General features: G+C 40.8%; 1 protein-coding gene across 1 annotated transcript; it reads right to left on the reverse strand.

Moving 5' to 3' along the window:
* Positions 1-2,052: 2,052 nt before the first annotated feature.
* On the reverse strand, positions 2,053-18,734 carry SLC7A13 (solute carrier family 7 member 13). Its single transcript, XM_002710568.5, has 4 exons — positions 17,985-18,734; positions 11,178-11,309; positions 6,609-6,970; positions 2,053-2,592 (listed from the first exon to the last, which is right to left on the reverse strand). The coding sequence occupies exons 1-4, from the start codon at positions 18,667-18,669 to the stop codon at positions 2,320-2,322; spliced, it is 1,452 nt and encodes a 483-aa protein (XP_002710614.2). The 5' UTR covers positions 18,670-18,734; the 3' UTR covers positions 2,053-2,319.
* Between the last annotated feature and the right edge of the window lie 290 nt (positions 18,735-19,024).

Raw genomic sequence — 19,024 nt, forward strand, 5'->3', positions numbered from 1 at the left:
TGTCAATCAAATCTTTGATTATTCTCACCTTGCAGTTTAAATAACTTCCAGAGTCTGAAGACCTTATTCTGAATCCATTAGCTGTGAACAACTCCTATGGAACTAGGCATAGGAATTATTTTTTCTATATATCAGGTTGAAACTCATAGGAAAAGGAAAGTTAGGCAGTTGTATAAATGTAGTGAAAATTCACGTGACAGAAATGTTAAACCAGATAGTCCATGTGAGCAACTGTCATATGAAATTAAAACCATGATATAAATAGATGTATCTATCCTACTAATTTGAACATGCAATTGTTTAAATTTGAATGATGTTTCTCATGTGACTAAAGTAGACAAGACATTTATAATTGGGAAAGATTGGCTTTTGTTAAGCAAGAAGAGGGTATATAAGTTGGCTCAGAAAGCCAAGTGTATTAGTCAGGTGTGGGGAGCAACTGGGAGCAACTCGGACTAGACTAAGTTACTGGAATTAAGACTTATTCTATGCATCTGCTCTCCCACAATATGGCGCTGGGAGAGGAGTAAACTTCTATACAGCTGCCTCTCGCCAATTTGATTGACTGAGCTGCAGGAGCTGATCCTGCTCCTGATTGGAGGAGATCAGAGTACTCGGCGTGTGGGCAGCCGAGTTGGGATTGGTGGAAGAGGACTATAAAGGAGGAGAGAGACAACATGCACCAGGAACATCTAAGGGGAACATCTAAGAGGAACACCTGTGCAGTCCCCGAGAGAGCCGGCCGGCGGTGTGCCGCTCCCCCGCGGAAGTGGGGAATGTGGCAGGGGGAACCGCCCTTCCACGGAGGTGGAAGGGATGGTAGCCAACCCGGGAAGGACCAGCAGCCAACCCGGGAAGGACCAGCAGCCAACCCGGGAAGAACCAGCAGCAAACCCGGGGAGGGCCGAGCAGACGAAAGAACAACGCAGGGTCCTGTGTCGTTCCTCCACGAAGACGGGGAGCGACATAATGGTGCCGTGACTCGGATAGGAAGCCTAGGCAGGGTTTAGTGTCGTTCCTCCATGAAGACGGGGAGCGACATAATGGTGCCGTGACTCGGATATGAAGCCTAGGCAGGGTTTAGTGTCGTTCCTCCACGAAGAGGGGGAGCGACAGTCAGGGATCTCCAAAGACGCAAAATCAATAGACGTGTACATGGAGGAGGAGGAGAGAATTTATTTTAAGGAATTGGTTCACATAATTATTTAAGTCCAGACTCTACAGTATGAGCTGGGGCTGGAAACCTAGTGAAGATCCAGTGTTACAGTCCAAATCTGAAGCCAATTTGCTAACAGAATTCAGGGGGAAGTCAATCTTTGTTCTATTTAGGCCTTCAATGATCAGATGAGGCCTACCATCAATGAGGGCTATCTGGTTTACTCAATGTCCACCTATTTAAATGTTAATCTCTCCCCTCACCAAAAAAAATGCACTATGCACTACTTCCCGCACTGTAGAAACATCTAGAATAATGTTTGATCAAATTTGGGCACTGTGACCTAGCCAAGTTGATGCACAAAGTTAACCATCACACCAAGGGATGACTTTTCAAACTCAGCAAGTCAGGAAACATTTGTAGATGCCACTCCCATGGGGCGAAGAGAGAGGGAGACCAGAGCTGGCAAATAAAGGTCACTGACCATATTCCCACATTACTTCTCTGCTTTCTCCAGCTCCTTTAAAACTCTGAGTTAAGTAGACAAAGTTTTTAATTGAACAATGTTAAACGAGTATAACAGCTGAGACACTATCCGTTCAGCCACCTATGGCACACATTTTATGCACAGAGGTATAATCAGGTCATATTTTAATCAAATAAAGATTGTTCCTCCTAAGACACCTCAGAATTGAAAGAAAGACACTCAAGGGAGTATAACCTAAAAACTCATGCTTCCAAAATGGGTATTAGGTCAAAAATACTACTACTTAGAGGGGAAAAACTAACAGGAAAAATTGAATTTTTTTTATCTTCAAATAAACACCCAAAAAAGGACTCAGAAAAAATGAAGAGAATGCTTTTTATTTTTAATCATTAACTTTTATTACATGATCACCACAGAATCAGTAGAAAAGAGGATAGATGGGAGAAAATGGAAGACTGAGTGAGATACCATCGATATATGAAGCTATGCAGACAATGCTTTTGCCACACAACATGGAGCTTCAGTGATGGATAGCCATTTCTTTGTGATTTTAAAATCCGGCTGTATCCTGAGCACTTTTGTGTATGTTATTTCAATAGGAAAAGCATGTTTGCAAAGGAATTTTATCACTAATATTTCATCATGTGCTTAATCTTTATTTGGAATTTGGTGGTTTTTATAAAGCTACTTTTTTAACAATTTCTGTTTCTGACATCTGTTCATCAGATGCATCAGGGAAGCAAATATTAAATAGTAATTGCAAATAACAAGTCATCTTCTCAAACCAAACCATCCTCAATTTAAAATGTATTAAAGGTATATAGAACAGAAGTCCACTGAGAACAAAAAGGAGCACATAGATATAATGCATATTTGGAGACTTTACCAATGGTATAACAACCAAGCACAGGCTGATGGCCATCGTTATCAATATAAATGGTGAAAATACCTGAAAAGAGCAAAATTAAAAAAAAATTAGATATAAAAATCCATACCACATAATACCTATACACTTATGTAAACAAAAAATTAAGATATAAGCTAATGATATAAAAAAGACTAAATTAGCTATGAAGTTAGATAAACTTGGCATACAACTAGATACATTGTAAGTAACAGGAGAAATGTTGAAGATGCTCATTGTCAGATATTGAGTACAGAAAATGATCATCCAGCACTCAGCTGTCCATGAATGGAGTGAATTGCAACTATTTGCTAATAAGGTAGCCATCTGCTTATCTAGGGGCATGAATTTGTTAAGAAGGAGTTTCAAAGACCCAGTGAAGGTCTCAACAATCTTTCTTAGAAAATATTTCAAGACAATATGACATTCATGACAAAAACGCAAGGCAATCCTTAGATCCTTTGCTATTCAGGTAAATATTGACAAGTAAATATTATGACTTTACATATTCAGTACACGGAGAAAGAAAACAAACCAAGACAAAAACTTTGGCCAGAACAATTCTTGTTTTCATTCTTTCATTTTGTTTTTGCTTTGCTAACAACCTTAAAGACCCATCTTCAGTATTTTCTCTGTGTTAGGATTGCAAGGACTTTACATATTACCTTACCCAACCTGGTAAGAAAATTTAGTTGGTAGATATTTTTGAGAAGAGACAGATTTTTTTAAAAATAAATAACCATAGTCATGTCTTGCAATTTTAATGGGAATTTTGTTTAAAATATTTATTTATTGAGACTGGCACTGTGGAGTAGTGGACTAAGCATCCATCTGCGGTGCTGGCATCCCATATGGGCACCAGTTTACGTCCCAGCTGCCCCATTTCCAATCCAGCTCTCTGCTATGGCCTGGAAAAGCAGTAGAAGATGGCCCGGGTGCTTGGGCCCCTGCACCGGTGTGGGAGACCCAGAAAGAGCTCCTGGCTCCTGGCTTTGGATTGGCATAGCTCTGGCCATTGCAGCCATATGGGGAGTGAACCAGTGGATAGAGTACTGCTCTCTCTCTGTCTCTGCATCTTTGTAATTCTGCCTTTCAAATGAATTAATAAATAAATAAACCTTAAAAAATAAAAATAAAAATATTTATTTATTTTCACATTAGCTGAAAGGCAGAGACAGACAGAAATTTCCCATCCATTTGTTCACTCCCAAATTCCCATAATAGTCTGTACTGGCCCAGATCAAAGCCTGTAGCCAGAAAACCCATTCAGATCTCTCATGTGGGTGGTAGGGACCCAAGTACTTCAGCTACCAACTGCTACCTTCTAGAATGTGCATTAACAGAAAGTTCAATGGGAAGCAGAGGAGCCAGGATTCAAACCAGGCACTTCTGATAGGGGATGCAAATGTCCCCAGCAGCATCTTAACCACAGAGCCAAATGCTGGCCCAGATATGAATTTTTACTCCAAAGAAAACTAGTCACACTTTATGAAATCCTTTAGTGAGAGGGTCATCCATTTGGGGCTGAAGCCATTAAGAGTTCCCTCTTTAATTATGAAATATTTCTGAGAAAAATAATCTGTCACCTCACTTTGTATCAGTTATGAAATAATTGAGAGGGGAGAAAAAGAGCACTCACATGAATGTACAAGACAAATTTCAACCCCTTGTACTTAAAACTGTCCTTGCCTTAATTTTTTTATGGAAATTTTTGCCAATTAATAATATAAATCATCATTGTCATCATCAATGTCAGACTCTGGATGCCTTAGCTTTTTTAATACATCCAATATTGTTAGAAAGTAGTATTCATTCTCATTTTTATATATAAAGAAACTAAGGATCCAAGGTTAAATAACAGAAAGAAGTTCACCTAATAAGCTGAGGAATTGGACTTAAGTTCTTCCCCCCCACCCCCCCACAGGCAGAGTTAAACAGTGTGAGAGAGACAGAGAGAAAGGTCTTCCTTCCGTTGGTTCACCCCCCAAATGGCTGCTACAGCCGGTGTGCTGCGCCGATCCGAAGCCAGGAGCCAGTTGCTTCTTCCTGGTCTCCCATGCGGGTGCAGGGCCCAAGCACTTGAGCCATCCTCCACTGCCTTCCTGGGCCACAGCAGAGAGCTGGACTGGAAGAGGAGCAACCGGGACAGAACCGGTGCCCCAACCGGGACTAGAACCCAGAGTACCAGCACCACAGGTAGAGGATTAGCCTAGTGAGCCACGGTGCCAGCCTTGAGTTCTAGTTGTTAATAACGATCTTATACTATTTCTTGGGGTATCCAAGAAATCCACCACAAGTCACAACTTCTTTTTAGTTTTATCTAGTTGGAGTTAGGGATCTAACAAAAGTACAGTCAGAAAATGGCAAGTAAGAGACATGAAAATATGCAAACTGGGGTTGGGGCTGTGGCACAGCAGGTTGAAGCCCTGGCCTGCATGACCAGTATCCCATATGGGTGCAGGTTCAAGTCCTGGCTGCTCCATTTCCGATCTAGCTTCCTGTTAATGTACCTGGGAAAACAGTGGAAGGTGGTCCAAATCCTGAGCACCCTGCACCCATATGGGAGACCCAGAAGAAGCTCCTGGATCCTGGCTCCTGGCTTTGGATCAGCTCAGCTCCAGCCATTGCAGCCATTTGGAGAGTGAACCAGCAGATGGAAGACACTCTCTTTCTCCCTCTCTCTCTCTCTGTTCTCTTTTTAAATAAATAAAATAAATTTTTAAAAATTGCAGCCTGTGAAACCATGAGGAAATTAGATCTTGGGGAGGCAGCTCCAAGGAGAACCAGGGGCATCAACCCTCCACTGGATTCGATCCCTCCTCCCCACGTTCTCTGAATGTCCTGTGGATGCCTCTCTACAGCAATTAGTATACTATGAGTTTTGTGTCACCTGACTGTTCACATAAATTATAACTTGCTTAAAGGAAGGCAAGACTTATTAGTTTGGGTACACAGAGCACCTAGCAAGGTGCTCTAAAATACAGTGCTTCTCGATAACTAGTACTCAAATGCACGACAGTAAAAGAATGACTGCAAGGAAGATCTAGAAGGGAGGACTAAAGAGGAGACATGGTTGTTAAGTCAACCAAAGCTGGTCATCAGAATATTGTTTTCTTCTCTCAGCATTGTTCCTTAGATTCCGTACTTGTGAGTTTCAGACATTCCAAAGAGAACTCCTAGATTTGAACCTGGGCTCCACTCCATGCTGTGTGACCATGAGCAAGGGACTTCACTTTTCTAAACTTGTTTCCTCATCTACAAAATAAAGACCACAGTAGCCTCCACGTTTTGAGAGGATTAAAGGTGACCACAAACGCAAAGCTCTGAACGTGCTAGCTGCCAACCAAGACTATTCTGTTCTGATCATCTGAGCATCAATGCTGCCTTCCCCCACTATTATCCTTACACTGCGAAGTTGTCATTTACTTCCTTTTCTATGATTAAAGGGCCATCTCCTCTGCTGTGAAATTTTTCCTCATCTAGACTGAAAGTTTAAAGGTAGTAGAAATGAAAAGAAGGAATTTACTGATGATCAAAGTACATTGATGTTTCAGGACAGTAGCTGTTACCACTTATGACCTCACCTTGCTTGTTCTAGTTCTTGTTTGCCAAATCTGACCCTGACTATGGAAGACACTGCTGTACATAAGTGGCTCCATAAGTAAACAAAGCAATCGGTGGTCAGAGACTGATCATAATGATTTGCCCACCACCCAGAAAGCCGTCGTTCTCTCTCTAATAAACATTAAGTAGCATGTTATGAGTTTTGATTCACCTGACTGCCAAGAGAGATTATAGCTTGCCTAAAGGCAGAGTCTAATCTTATTCCTTTTCATTCCCTAGTAAGAAATGTAAAATATATAACTAGTAATCAAATGCACAGCCATTAGTTTTGTACTCATTAAAACCCACACAATAAAAATTAAAAATTATCCCATGTGGTTCCCAACTTGTGGAGTAGTAAAAAGATTTACTCATAGATGCTTCAATACAGTCTTCAAACACTGTTATGCCCAATATCTTTATTTTGCACTAAAAAAAAGAAAAAAATTCACTCTTACCTTATAAGGTCTAGGTATATTGGGTTCCTGATATCTGAGTTTCAGTATGCCTATCATTGTTAATGCAGACCAAAAAGAAATCACAAAATAAAGATAGTTTATCAAATCAATGAGGCTTGTTAAGACGATCACAATGGATGCCATAATGACAATTAGAAGCACAGACATAAGTGGAGAAGAGTGAACATTAAGCATATAAAATAATAAAGGAAGCTGGCCCTCTTCACTCGCAATGTATATCTCCCTGGATGATTCAAGTACATTAATCATAAGATTGCTAAACAATGAGGCAGAAATAGCAAAAGGAACAACCCATGTTAATGAGGGGAAAACTTTATCAGTCCATGTTATAGCCACAGCATCTGCAGGAAAACAAAAACACAAAGAGATGCATTCAGAAAGAGAAACATTTTGATATTATTTCAAAGTGAAAATACAAAATATTTAAAGTCATTAAGAACATTCAGTTTTAATTTTGTAATTTCCTTACATTACAAATCTTACATAAAACCTTACATAAAATCTTATGCATGTGTCAATTTTAGCCCCTATCATACTGTGCCATAAATGGTTATCATCTTACATGTCTTTCCCAAAAACACATAGGAATTTTTTGAGGGTGAAGATCATTCTTTTTTTTTTTCCCCATAAAACTAGCACTTCATTCAGTGACAGGCATAAAGTGAGTTTTCAGTAAATACTTGTGAAATGAATTTATTTTGTTGGATGGATGATTGAAGGCATGCTTATTTTCTAACTCTAGTTTACAGGGTACTGACGGCTGCCCAGAGTCAGGAAGGACAGTACATCACTGCTGACACAGGAATGAGACCTTCCTGTGTCGTGGTGCCATTGGAAACACTAACCAACTACCTAGAAAGAGAAAATACATTACATGCAAACAAAACTATTGATGATAGTTGGGATTTGTCTGAACTCTAGATTGTGGCTCTCAACTGCAGGTGATTTTGCTCCTTAGGGTCCTGTGGCAATGTCCAGATGCTTCCTTCAACTATCACAACCGCGGAGGGAGAGACGTGCAACTGGTGTCTAGTGGGTAGAGACCAAGGATAATGCTAACCACACTATAATACGCAGGACCGCGCTCTACAACAAAAAGTTGCATGGTACATGTCAATAGCACTGAGACTAAGAAAACTTGTTGTAGACCAATCTTCAGAGAATATTCTGATTTTTTTATGGAAAGATGAAGAGACTTCATGAACACTAATCCAATAAGTCAGTAGACACTATGAAAGAAAAGCATCCATTGTTCATGAGAATCCACTTGAGTTCAATTCGTATTATGTAGATGTACGTCAGGACACCTCAGTCCTTCATCAGAGAGAAACAAATCCTCAGTTTTTAACAAAATCAGACAGCAGGGATTAGGCTCCCTGGGACTTTTGTGCCAAGTTTAGTTTCCAGAGGAATTTCAAGCCCGTAAGTGAACCAGCTTAAAACAAAGAGTAAGATGTTCAGATGTGACAAAATTAAAGTGCCATCAAGGATTCTTACTCTTATAGAACTTTTTTTTCTTTTTTCAAAAAATATTTATTTATTTGAGAGGCAGAATTACAGATAGAGGGAGAGACAGAGAGAGAGGTCTTCCATCCGCTGGTTCACTCCCCAAATGACCACAACTGCTGGAGCTGGGCCAATCCAGACAAGATTGGGCACGTTCAGGGTGGTATGGCTGTACACATGGGCCAATCCAAAGTCAGGAACCAGGAGCTTCTTCAGAGTCTCCCATGTGGGTGCAGGGGCCTAAGCTCTTTGGCCATTTTCTACTGCCTTCCCAGGCCATAGCATAGAGCTGGATCAGAAGAGGAATAGCCAAGACTCAAACTGGTGTCCATGTGGGATGCCGGGACAGGCTTAGCCCATTACACCACAGTGCTGATCCCAAGATCTTTATGTTCTAATCTACTTAAATTACCCTCAAAAGTCATTGCACTTTTGTTTAGTGCTATTCTACAACATTGGGTCTTATTTAAAACTATTTTTTGTCTTGCTTACTGTTAATTTCAAATGAGGTACTTTGGTTGCTCCTCCTGGATACCCATACCCCTATGCTTTTCCCACTTTAAACATGTTTAAGAATTTTTTTTCCAGAAATGCAAAGGAAATTCTCCTTCAGTTTCCCAGTGTGCATTCTGCAAAGATGATTAGATGTAACTAGAGGGGCATCTGGTAATATAGCTCTGTGACTGCTGGCTGACAAAAACTCACATCTTTCCACGTGATCTTTATTTCTAGCCCACAAAATGATGTTTTCTCTTTTGGCTCCTTTACATACATCATTTCTTCCTTTCTTTTCTTTTCTTTTTTTAATTGTGACATACAAAGGAGCTTCAAAAAGTTTGTGGAAAATAGAACTAAAATGTAAGTTTATTTTGGTATTATAAAAGGTTAAAATCCACACATAGTTTTTTCATAATGTACACTTTCCACAGACTTTTTGGAGATTCCTTACATATGCTTTGGTTGGAAAGTAAAATAAATAATGCAGAAGCACATAACACTAAATGCCCCCACCACCAATTCTTCATTCCTGTAATCCAAAGGCAGCTACTGTTAACATCTGATGGATCCTCTTCCAGAAATTTTCCATGAGTATCTATGAGGGTTTCAAGTATGTTCATGTATGTGTCTGTGTATACACATGCACTTCGGCTTGCTTTTTTCACTTTCCAGAATATCGTGATCATGTTAGTACGTATTCATCTTTCTATTTGTTTAAGTGAGTTCTCAGTATTCCGTTACACACTTGTAACTTTACCCAATCTATCTTGATAGAGTAGCAGGTTGTTTTCAGGATTTTTTTAAAAATTATTATGTCATTGATGTTTATTTCAGCGGCAGAGAGAGAACACTCCCAACTTTTGTTTCACAACCCAAATGCCTGTAAAAGCTGGGGCTGGGCCAGGCTAGAGGCAAGAGCCAGGAGCCCAGCCTAGCTCTCCCTCTCAGGTAGCAGGCACCCAATCACTTCAGCCATCACAGTTGCCTCCCAGGGTCTGCATTAGCAGGAAGCTGCAGTCAGGAGCAAGAGCCAGGAATTGGACTCAGGCACTCTGATGTAAGAAGTGGGCGTTTTAACTACTAAGCTAAACACCTGCTCCCATTATCAGTTTTTTGCTAATATTTTATATTAGCAAAATATAAAATGTATTTTAATGAAAACACTTATGCCTTCAAATATTTATGGTTGCACAATTCTCCTCAGAGTAAATTCTTTGAATAGGACTTTTGAGTCCAAAGGTACATACATTTTAAACATTTTTTAAAAAAGATTTATTTACTTATTTATTTATTTGAGTAAGAGTTACACAGAGAGAGGAAGAGACAGAGACAGAGACAGAGAGAGAGAGAGAGAGAGATCTTCTATCTGCTAATTCACTCCCCAAATGGCTACAACAACTAGGGCTGGGCCTGGCAGAAGACAGGAGCCAGGAGCATCTTCCAGGTCTCCCACATAGGCACAAAGGCCCAAGTACTTGGGCCATCTTCCACTGCTTTCCCAGGCCCATTAACAGGAAGCTGGATTGGAAGTGTAGTCAGATCTTGAACCAGTGCTCATATGGGATGCCAGTATCACAGGTGGTGGCTTTACCTGCTATGCCACATTGCCAGTCCCAGGTACATACATTTTTAACTAAGGGCAAAATTACCCACCAAAATGATTGTATCAATTTATCAATAAATGCTTCTAAAGTTCCTACTTTCTTTCCATTTTTTTAAATTTAATTTCATTAATTTTATTTATTATAAGGGCAGAGAGACAGAGAGAAGTCTTCCATGAGCTGGTTCACTTCCCAAATGCCTACAACAGCCAGGTCTGGGTCAGGTCAAAGCCAGAAGCCCAGAACTCAGTGCAGGTCCCCTACATGGATGGCAAGGACCTAGGTAATTGGGTCATTTTCTGCCTCCCAGGCACGTTAGCAGGAAGCTGGAATAGAAAGCAGAAGTTGCTCTCCATCACAGGTGCTCTGATATGAGATGCACCATCCCAAGTGGCAGCTTAACCCCCTGTGTCCAACAGCTGCCCCAGTTGTTAAATGTTTTGTCCTGCAATTTAGATATTGGGATAATTTTTTATATTTCTAATATATTATATTTGCTACCATAAATGTTAGGTTTATTTATGGAAAAAAATCCTAAATTATTTTACATATTAATAATATTAGTTGTATGCTTCAACTAACCATTAGCATTTACTCTATTAACTGCTAATATCCTACATTTCAAATTTATTCTTTGCATCACCTGGAAGCACTTTGATTGCAAAGTGTCACTCTGGTGAGAAGAGATTATGAAGGAATACAAATATTTTGAATACATCAGCACTCCACACACCCTTCTATAATACCAGAAAATGCATAGTCATACTTAAATCTGAAATCTCCTTTCTAAGCCAAATCATCCTCTCTGGTACTCTATGATTTAGAAACTCACATGTTGACTCTATATATAGAGTAATGAACCGCAAACAGCAGTGCTGGCTGGTCAAGTGATACCTAGCAGGACCAGCACTTTATTTATTGCCTTAGCCATTTGTGTACAAACCTGAAGAGAGAATTTCCCTTGGTGTCAGAACAGCCAGGTAGGAAATGTTAGCCAGCAAATAAACCACAGTCACCAGAGGAATCGCCGTAAACACACATTTGGGAATTGTCTTTCTGGGTTTCTTCAGCTCCCCTGTAACACATAAAAGAGCAAAATCATGAGTAGTAAAACTTAAATTTATTTGTAAGATTGTTTTCATGTATCATGTGTTGGGCTAGGTCCTTCCTAGCTACTCTGCCTGACACACATACTGGTGAACTGTTACACACCTCTCTGAGTTTGGTTCTAAAAGAGAAAAAGAAAAAGGGAAAGTTTCTTCATTTTTCCCATAGGTGGCAAATTTCTTAAGAAAGATGCAAGAGGGGCTGGCGCTGTGGCGTAGTGGGTAAAGCAATTGCCTGCAGTGCCAGCATCCCATGTGGGCACCGGTTCGTAGCCATGGGATATGCTCCGCTTCCGATCCAGCTCTCTGCTGTGGCCTGGGAAGGCAGTAGAAGATGGCCCAAGTCCTTGGGCCCCTGCACCCACGTGGAAGGTCCGAAAGAAGCGCCTGGCTCCTGGCTTCGTATCAGCTCAGCTCCAGCTGTTACGGCCAAATGGGGAGTGAACCAGCAGTTGAAGACCTCTCTATCTCTCTGCCTCTCCTCTCTCTGTGTAACTCTGACTTTCAAATAAATAAATAAATCTTACAAAAAAAAAAAAAAAAGAAAGAAAGACGCAATAATGAAAAATGACATCTGAGCCCACAAGGACTTCACCCTTTGGAGTCTACCCAACCTGAGCCTCCTGTAATAGGAGATAGGGACAGAATCTGCTGTGGGAATATGGTAGTGAGCAACAATGACATGAAGTTTAACCTCCGGAACAGAAAAGTAGGGTGGGCTTTGTGGCACAGCCGATTAAACCACCTCTTATGATGCCAGCATCCTGTATCAGAGTATTGCTTTGAGTTCCGGTTGCTCTACTTCCAATTTGCTTCCTGCTGATGCACTTCACAGCAGAAGACGGGCCATTACTGGGGTCCCTGCCTTACATGTGGGAGACTGGATGGAGTTCCTGGCTCCTAACTTCAGCCTGGCCCAGGCCCAGCTGTTGTAGGCATTCGGGGAGTGAACCAGTAAACGGACGATCTCTCTCTCTCTCTCTCTCTCTCTCTCTCCCCACACCCCCACCTCACCCCATCACTCTGCCTTTCAAATAAATCAATAATCATTTTTTTAAAAAAAAATATTTATTGAGGCCAGCATTGTGGCATAGTGGGTTAAACCGCCATTTGCAAGGCCGGCATCCCATGTGAATGCCAGTTCGTATCCTATCTACTCTACTTCTGATCCAGCTCCCTGCTAATGGCCTGGGAAAGGCAATAAAAGATAGGAGCCCCTGCCACCCATGTAAGAGACCTGTAAGAAGCTCCTGGCTCTTGGCTTCCACGTGGCTCAGCTCTGGCCATTGCAGCAACCTGGGGAATGAACCAGTGAATGGCAGATCTGTCTCTCAGTCTCTCCAGCTCTCTTTGTAACTCTGACTTTCCAAATGAACAAATAAATCTTAAAATTAATATTTATTTCTTTCTTCATTTAAAAGATGGAGTTAGGACAAAGGAGAGAGAGATCTTCCATCCACTGGTTCACTTCCCAGATGGATATAACAGCCAGGGCCAGGTCAGGCTGAAGTCAGGAGCCAGTAGCTACATAGGGGTTTCCTATGTGGGTGGCAGGGACTCAAACACTTGGGTCATCCTCCACTGCTTTTCCCAGGCTATTAGCAGAGAGCTGGATCTGAAGTGGAGCAGCCAGGCACCCATGTGTGATGCTGGCTGTACAGGCGGTGGCTTTACCCTCTCTGCCACATGCCTAGCCCTTTACCTGATATGCCACAATGCCTGGCCTAATAATCTTTTCTTTTTTTAAAAGGAAAAGCAAAACATTAAACCATCACATGAAGGTTAAAATCATGACTTTGATAAGAATCCATATTAAAAAGGAAGAAAGGTGGGCCGGCGCCGCAGCTCACTAGGCTAATCCTCCGCCTGAGGCGCCAGCACCCCAGGTTCTAGTCCCGGTTGGGGCGCCAGATTCTGTCCCGGTTGCTCCTTTTCCAGTCCAGCTCTCTGCTGTGGCCCGGGAGTGCAATGGAGGATGGCCCAAGTGCTTGGGTCCTGCACCCGCATGGGAGACCAGGAGGAAGCACCTGGCTCCTGGCTTCGGATAGGCACAGCGCGCTGGCTGTAGTGGCCACTTGGGGGGTGAACCAACAGAAGGAAGACCTTTCTGTCTTTCTCTCTCTCTCTCTCTCTCTCACTGTCTAACTCTGCCTGTCAAAAAATAAATAAATATTTAAAAAAAAGAAAGAAAGGTGGCTCAGTAGGTTAATCCTCTGCCTGCAGCGTCGGCATCCCATATGGGCGCTGGTTTGAGTCGCAGATGGTCCTCTTCCAATCCAGCTCTCCGGTTTGGCCTGGGAAATCAGTTTAAGCTGGTCTAGATGCTTGGGCCCCTGCACCCGCGTGGGAGACCCGAAGTTGAAGCTCCTGTCTCCTGGCTTTGGATCGGCACAGCCCCAGCCATTGCAGACAACTGGGGAGTGAACCAGTGGTTGAAAGACCTCTCTTTGCCTCTCCCTCTCACTAGCTGTAACTCTACCTCTCGAATAAATAAATAAAATCTTTAATAAAAAAAAAAAAAGAAAGACAGACAGGCTGTGGGTATATAGGACAGAGCAATTTGATGACCTCATCTGCTGTGTCTGTTACACATAGGCAGACTGGCTTTTTGTCACTTCCTCAAAAATGCCTGCTCCTTCTTGCCATAGAGCCCATCTTGCTCTGTGTCTGGTGGCTCCTTTCCTGGATGCCTTGTTAGCACCTACTGTTTCTTCAGATCTCAGCCAAATCATTATTTCTGGGAAAACAGAACTCTCTCTCAGACTAAAGAGATTGTCCCTATTATACATTCCCCCCCACACAGATATTGAAAATAATTAAACAATCAGCCATAAAGTCCCCCTCTCTGTTGTCACCGCTTCCTTAAGCCAGTATTAAATATGAAAAATAAAAAGGTAGTAATTTAGCATTATATATAATGGGTTTCCTAGAACCACCTTTTCAAATATTGTCGCATTTGTCTGACCATTTCTCTAATCTTGCCAGTCTCTAAGAATTACTCTCTGGCACACAGAAGTCAGTATCCTTAGCATTCAATATCTATATGTGTATCATGACCAAGTACACACATCTGACCCCTGGAAACCAATCTCGCTGATATCCAAGATAATGTCTCTCAAGAATTTGAACCAAAGGTCAATGAGACTAAGAAAATCGAAAGAAAAACAATGTGTCTGTAGTTAAAAAAATAAAAAACAGGAGAAAGGAAAATCTTGTTTTTTAAGTTCTGAAATTTCCCTGTTTCTTCTTGCTGTTGAAGAAGTAAGATTCCAGTAAATGCCCTTTTTGTTTCCTTTAAACTAATGTCTATCGGTTTCTGTTGCTTCAAGTCAAATCCCTCTGACTAGTAAATATCTATCCTTTGACATATATCAAATGTCTTCCATCTGCCCAGGGACCAAATGTTATGTCCATGGAGTCCACTAATAGGGACTGATTAAGCAATTGGAGAGTAAAGCATCAGAGAGCCTAATTTTAACCCTGCCCCCACCACTCCTTAGTTGTGGGCTATGGACATGGTATTGGTTGCCCAGGTTTCTACTTTCTATCCTGTATATTGGCAGAAAAGGAAATGACAGAGAAAATAAAATTCCACTCCCAGCACATAACACTTAATAAATGCTTAGAAATGGTTGTTGCTAATGATTTATGGTTATTAAAGTTTTTGGAACAAGTAAAAGGGTAACTTTTCTAAGTTAACTATACTTTCCTCTAGGTTTTTACTCATTTTTATTATGTATTTGATTTATAGAGAGAAGGTGGAGATTAGAACTAGCTTACAATAAAAGACTATAATAACCAGACAGGTAATGAATATCCCTGGGTCTGGAACTTAAAAAATAGGTGTTTTCAAACCATACTTTGTCATCTGTTTACAAATCATTATTTTATAGGTAAAAGTGTTATTTAGAACTTAACCTTACTTGAAATTTATTTAGTATATTAACAACCCAGGCACACACTGAAATTCCTCTGGTTTCTGTTTACTGTCAGCTGCTTGTGAAGAATTCTGTATCAGTTTATATGTTAGTAAATTTATAAATCTATTTTCAGTAGAGAATAATTATCTAACAATGAAATATCTTCAGCAATGAAATAAGATGCAATTGACTAAAATAGAAGCCAGATAATTTCTTCGATTCTGTCTTTAAGAAAGAGAGAGAAAATGAATTTTGAGCAGTGTGTTAGGTCCTGAAATTGCAGTGACCCATTTAATCACAAACTTCATGAAAGAGAGATTTCACAGTCTTTGGTCAAGACCTCTGTTTTTAACAGTGCAAACTGACTTTCCTCTCATGCTCAAGCCCACCAATTACCCCTTACTTAAAAAGGAAATGTCTTTTAATCAATCCTCACCCACCTCAACTTGGGAAGCATTTAGCCATTTTGATAACCCCTCTTTTTGGAACATTTGGGGATCTTCCTTTGTAATTCTTTAAGCCTGCTCTGGCTTCTCACTGGATCTTCTCTCTCTACCCACTTCCCAGAAGTTGGCATTGCACTGCCCAATTGTATGTTTCTATCTCTACGCTATTTTGTTCTTCATCTATGTGCTTGCCTTAGCAATCATTTCTGTTATCAAGACCATCAGATGGAAACCATTTTGCAGTTACTCAAGATTGTATGTCCCATATCAAAGGCATCCTGCATACTTCTGGTCTCCACAGCTTCTCTTATACTTTTTAATTGCTTCAATTTTTTTGAGTCAATTAAACTGCCACCTTTCCCAACAAACGACAGTGAAAAGTGACATTTCCTTCTACTGAATTTTCATGGTAATTATATTTCCTTCTTATGGCTTATCTTTAAATACTATATGCCATTATTTGCTTTTAAGGCACAGAATGTTAGTGATTTTTGAGCCATGATTTCTATCTTGAAAAGAAAAAAAGCAGACCAGAGAGAAGCTATTTGCCACAATAGGTGATAGAGCTCATACAGAAATACTGCCTCTTCTAAACTTCAAGCCTTTTTAAGGTAAAAATGGTGTCTTACTCATCCTGAGGCACTAGTACATTTTTAAACACAGTCAATGTTTAAAAAGATAGTTGCTGGTTGAATGACTTAATGAATGACAGACATGTAAGTTGGCAGGGCCAGGAGGGTTGCAGGGTAGGAGGAGGGGTTGAATTCCCAAGATTAAAGAAAAAATTTTTTCAAGAGTCTGCTTCATATGTAAATGTCAAGGGAAAAGAAAAACTAGTAAAAAGGTTAAAGTTGAGAGAAAAAAGGACATAACGAATGTGAATGTGCAAAGTCCTGAAGAGATGGAAGAGAAAAGATGTAAACTTAAGGGAAGACATTGACTTAGAAAAGAAGGGGAGGGGCCGGCACTGTGGCATAGCCCATAAAGCCACCACCTCCAGTGCCTGCATCCCATACGGGTGCCAGTTTGAGAACTGACTGCTTCACTTCCGATCCAGCTCTCTGCTGTGGCCTGAGAAAGCAGTAGAAGATGGCCCAAGTCCTTGGGCCCCTGCACCTGCGTGGGAGACCCAGAAGATGCTCCTGGCTCCTGGCTTGGGATCGGCGCAGCTCCAGCCATTGTGGCCATCTGGGTAGTCAACCAGCAGATAAAAGACCTCTCTCTCTCTCTCTCTCTCTCTCTCTCTCTCTCTCTGCCTCTCCTCTCTCTGTGTAACTCTGATATTCAAATAAATAAATAACTTTAAAAAGGGGGGGGGGACTGTATCTTGGCATTGAAGGGAAGGATATTAAATCCAGAGGATATTTATGATTCTATTATTAAAAATACTTAAAACCTCAGTAGAAGTGCAAGGCAGAGTTCAGCTCTGAAGTTCTGAGAAGTCAGGAGGTGCTGTTCCTTCTGGGCATGCAGTTGACAGCCAGCTTCCCAGGGCTGCCACTGAGGAGGAGTCCTGTGGCTGCTGGAGAGCTTCCTGTTTCAGGTGCTCAAGGAGGCGGGGAAGAAGGCAACTCCTTGGGGCTCATGTAATCAGGATTACAGAGCTCAGCTCAAATATTTGACTTCGCATTTTGACGAGTTTACCATTTAAATGCATCCAAGATTGCTGGAGGATGATTGCTTTTATAAGGTATTAATGAAAGACTTAATTTGAAAAATTTACAAATGTCACTTGAATCCAAAATTAATTTTTGTTATCATTACGTGCAACTTTAACATTACATTCATAAGTGAAAGAAAAAGAAGTTATGATAAAATATACAATGAAACTCGAAAAATAAACGCATACAAATAAAAATAAGAGTGTAAATGTGTCACACCTGTTCACAACACAAACCTAAGGCATTAGACCATTGCAGAATTCACAGTTTCATGGGAAGGAATATTTCCACAACTCTACCACTTGTGCACTAACAGAAAGGTAACTAGATGAATGCAGAGGCCCCAGATTTGTGGTCTTAGCCAAGAAAGCTGAGAAAGACAAGTTTTCAATAAAATAAGTACGTTAGAATAAAAGAGAAAGGATTAAGAGTAATTAAAGAATTAAGAGTAGATGACAAAAGCAAGAGTGGTATTATCTGATTTTAAAAGCCACAAAGAAGAAAAATCATTGAGTATTTAAGTTAAATCTCAAAATACAATAAAAAGATGTGCACTTTATATTGCATGCAATAAATCATGAGTTGAGTTCGCTTTGTCTTAATAGAGTGCCAATTACCTGCTACATATGTCAAGCATTCCCCTCCTGAATACGCAAAATATCCTTGGAAGACAGCTTCTATCATCTGGGAGGCATCAGGAAACTCAGCATCGAAAGCGTTCTGAAGCGGTTCTATGTTCTCCCTTCTCCCTCTCAGCAGCAGCACCACTCCACTTAGGGAAATGAGGCCAAGGATGGCCATTTTCAGCACTGTGCTAACTGTCTGCAGCCAAGACACCTCTGTCACACCACGGCAATTCAGAATTCCCGCAATCCACAACATGGCCAGTGCCAGACATTTCTTTGGTAGTTTGGGGGCAGAGCAGCTGGGATAAAAAGGCTGGACACTGTACTCAGCAAGGAGCAGGGCTTGGCTAGCAACTACACCTGACCCCACAAACAGTGCTGTCCAGAGTCTCAGGAAAGCGATCAAGGAACCAAAGCATCTCTTGAGAAAATAGTAGTGAGCACCACTGCATGGGAAGGTTACGCCTATCTCTGCAAAGCAGAGACTGTTCATCATGGTCAATACGGCACAGACACCCCAAATACACAAGGAGAACCCCACATTCATGCGAGAGTACTCCAGCACCGCTTTGGGGGCCACAAAAATTCCTGCACCAATTATATTAATTATTAAAAAATTCGTGCCCCAGTAATAGCCAAAAACTCTTTTGAGCTGTATTTTCTCCCCTTGATCCATTAAAATTGAGGTATATTAAAATTCTAGGTAAATTAAAATTTCTGAATTTTTCTGCTTATGTTGCTGGAAAGATCTTTGAGGATTCTCTGAAATAAAACAGTTCCACTTTCACTTAATATAGCCTGTTTTCAATAAGTAACTAAACATATGGGACTCATCCAAGTAAAAATAAAATTGAAAAAGATTACTTGGGAGGGTTTAGTTTGACTTGTCTTTTAATTATTATCAGAGTAATACATTCAGATAGAAAAAGGAGCTACAAAGAAGACAAGGATTACAGAGCAAAGTGTATCCAAAAGAAAAAAAAAAAAAACAGCAAAAACATCTCCAGAGAATTGTTCGGAGCTCTGACCTA

This window comes from Oryctolagus cuniculus, chromosome 6, assembly GCF_964237555.1.
Source record: "Oryctolagus cuniculus chromosome 6, mOryCun1.1, whole genome shotgun sequence".
Taxonomy (NCBI): domain Eukaryota; kingdom Metazoa; phylum Chordata; class Mammalia; order Lagomorpha; family Leporidae; genus Oryctolagus; species Oryctolagus cuniculus.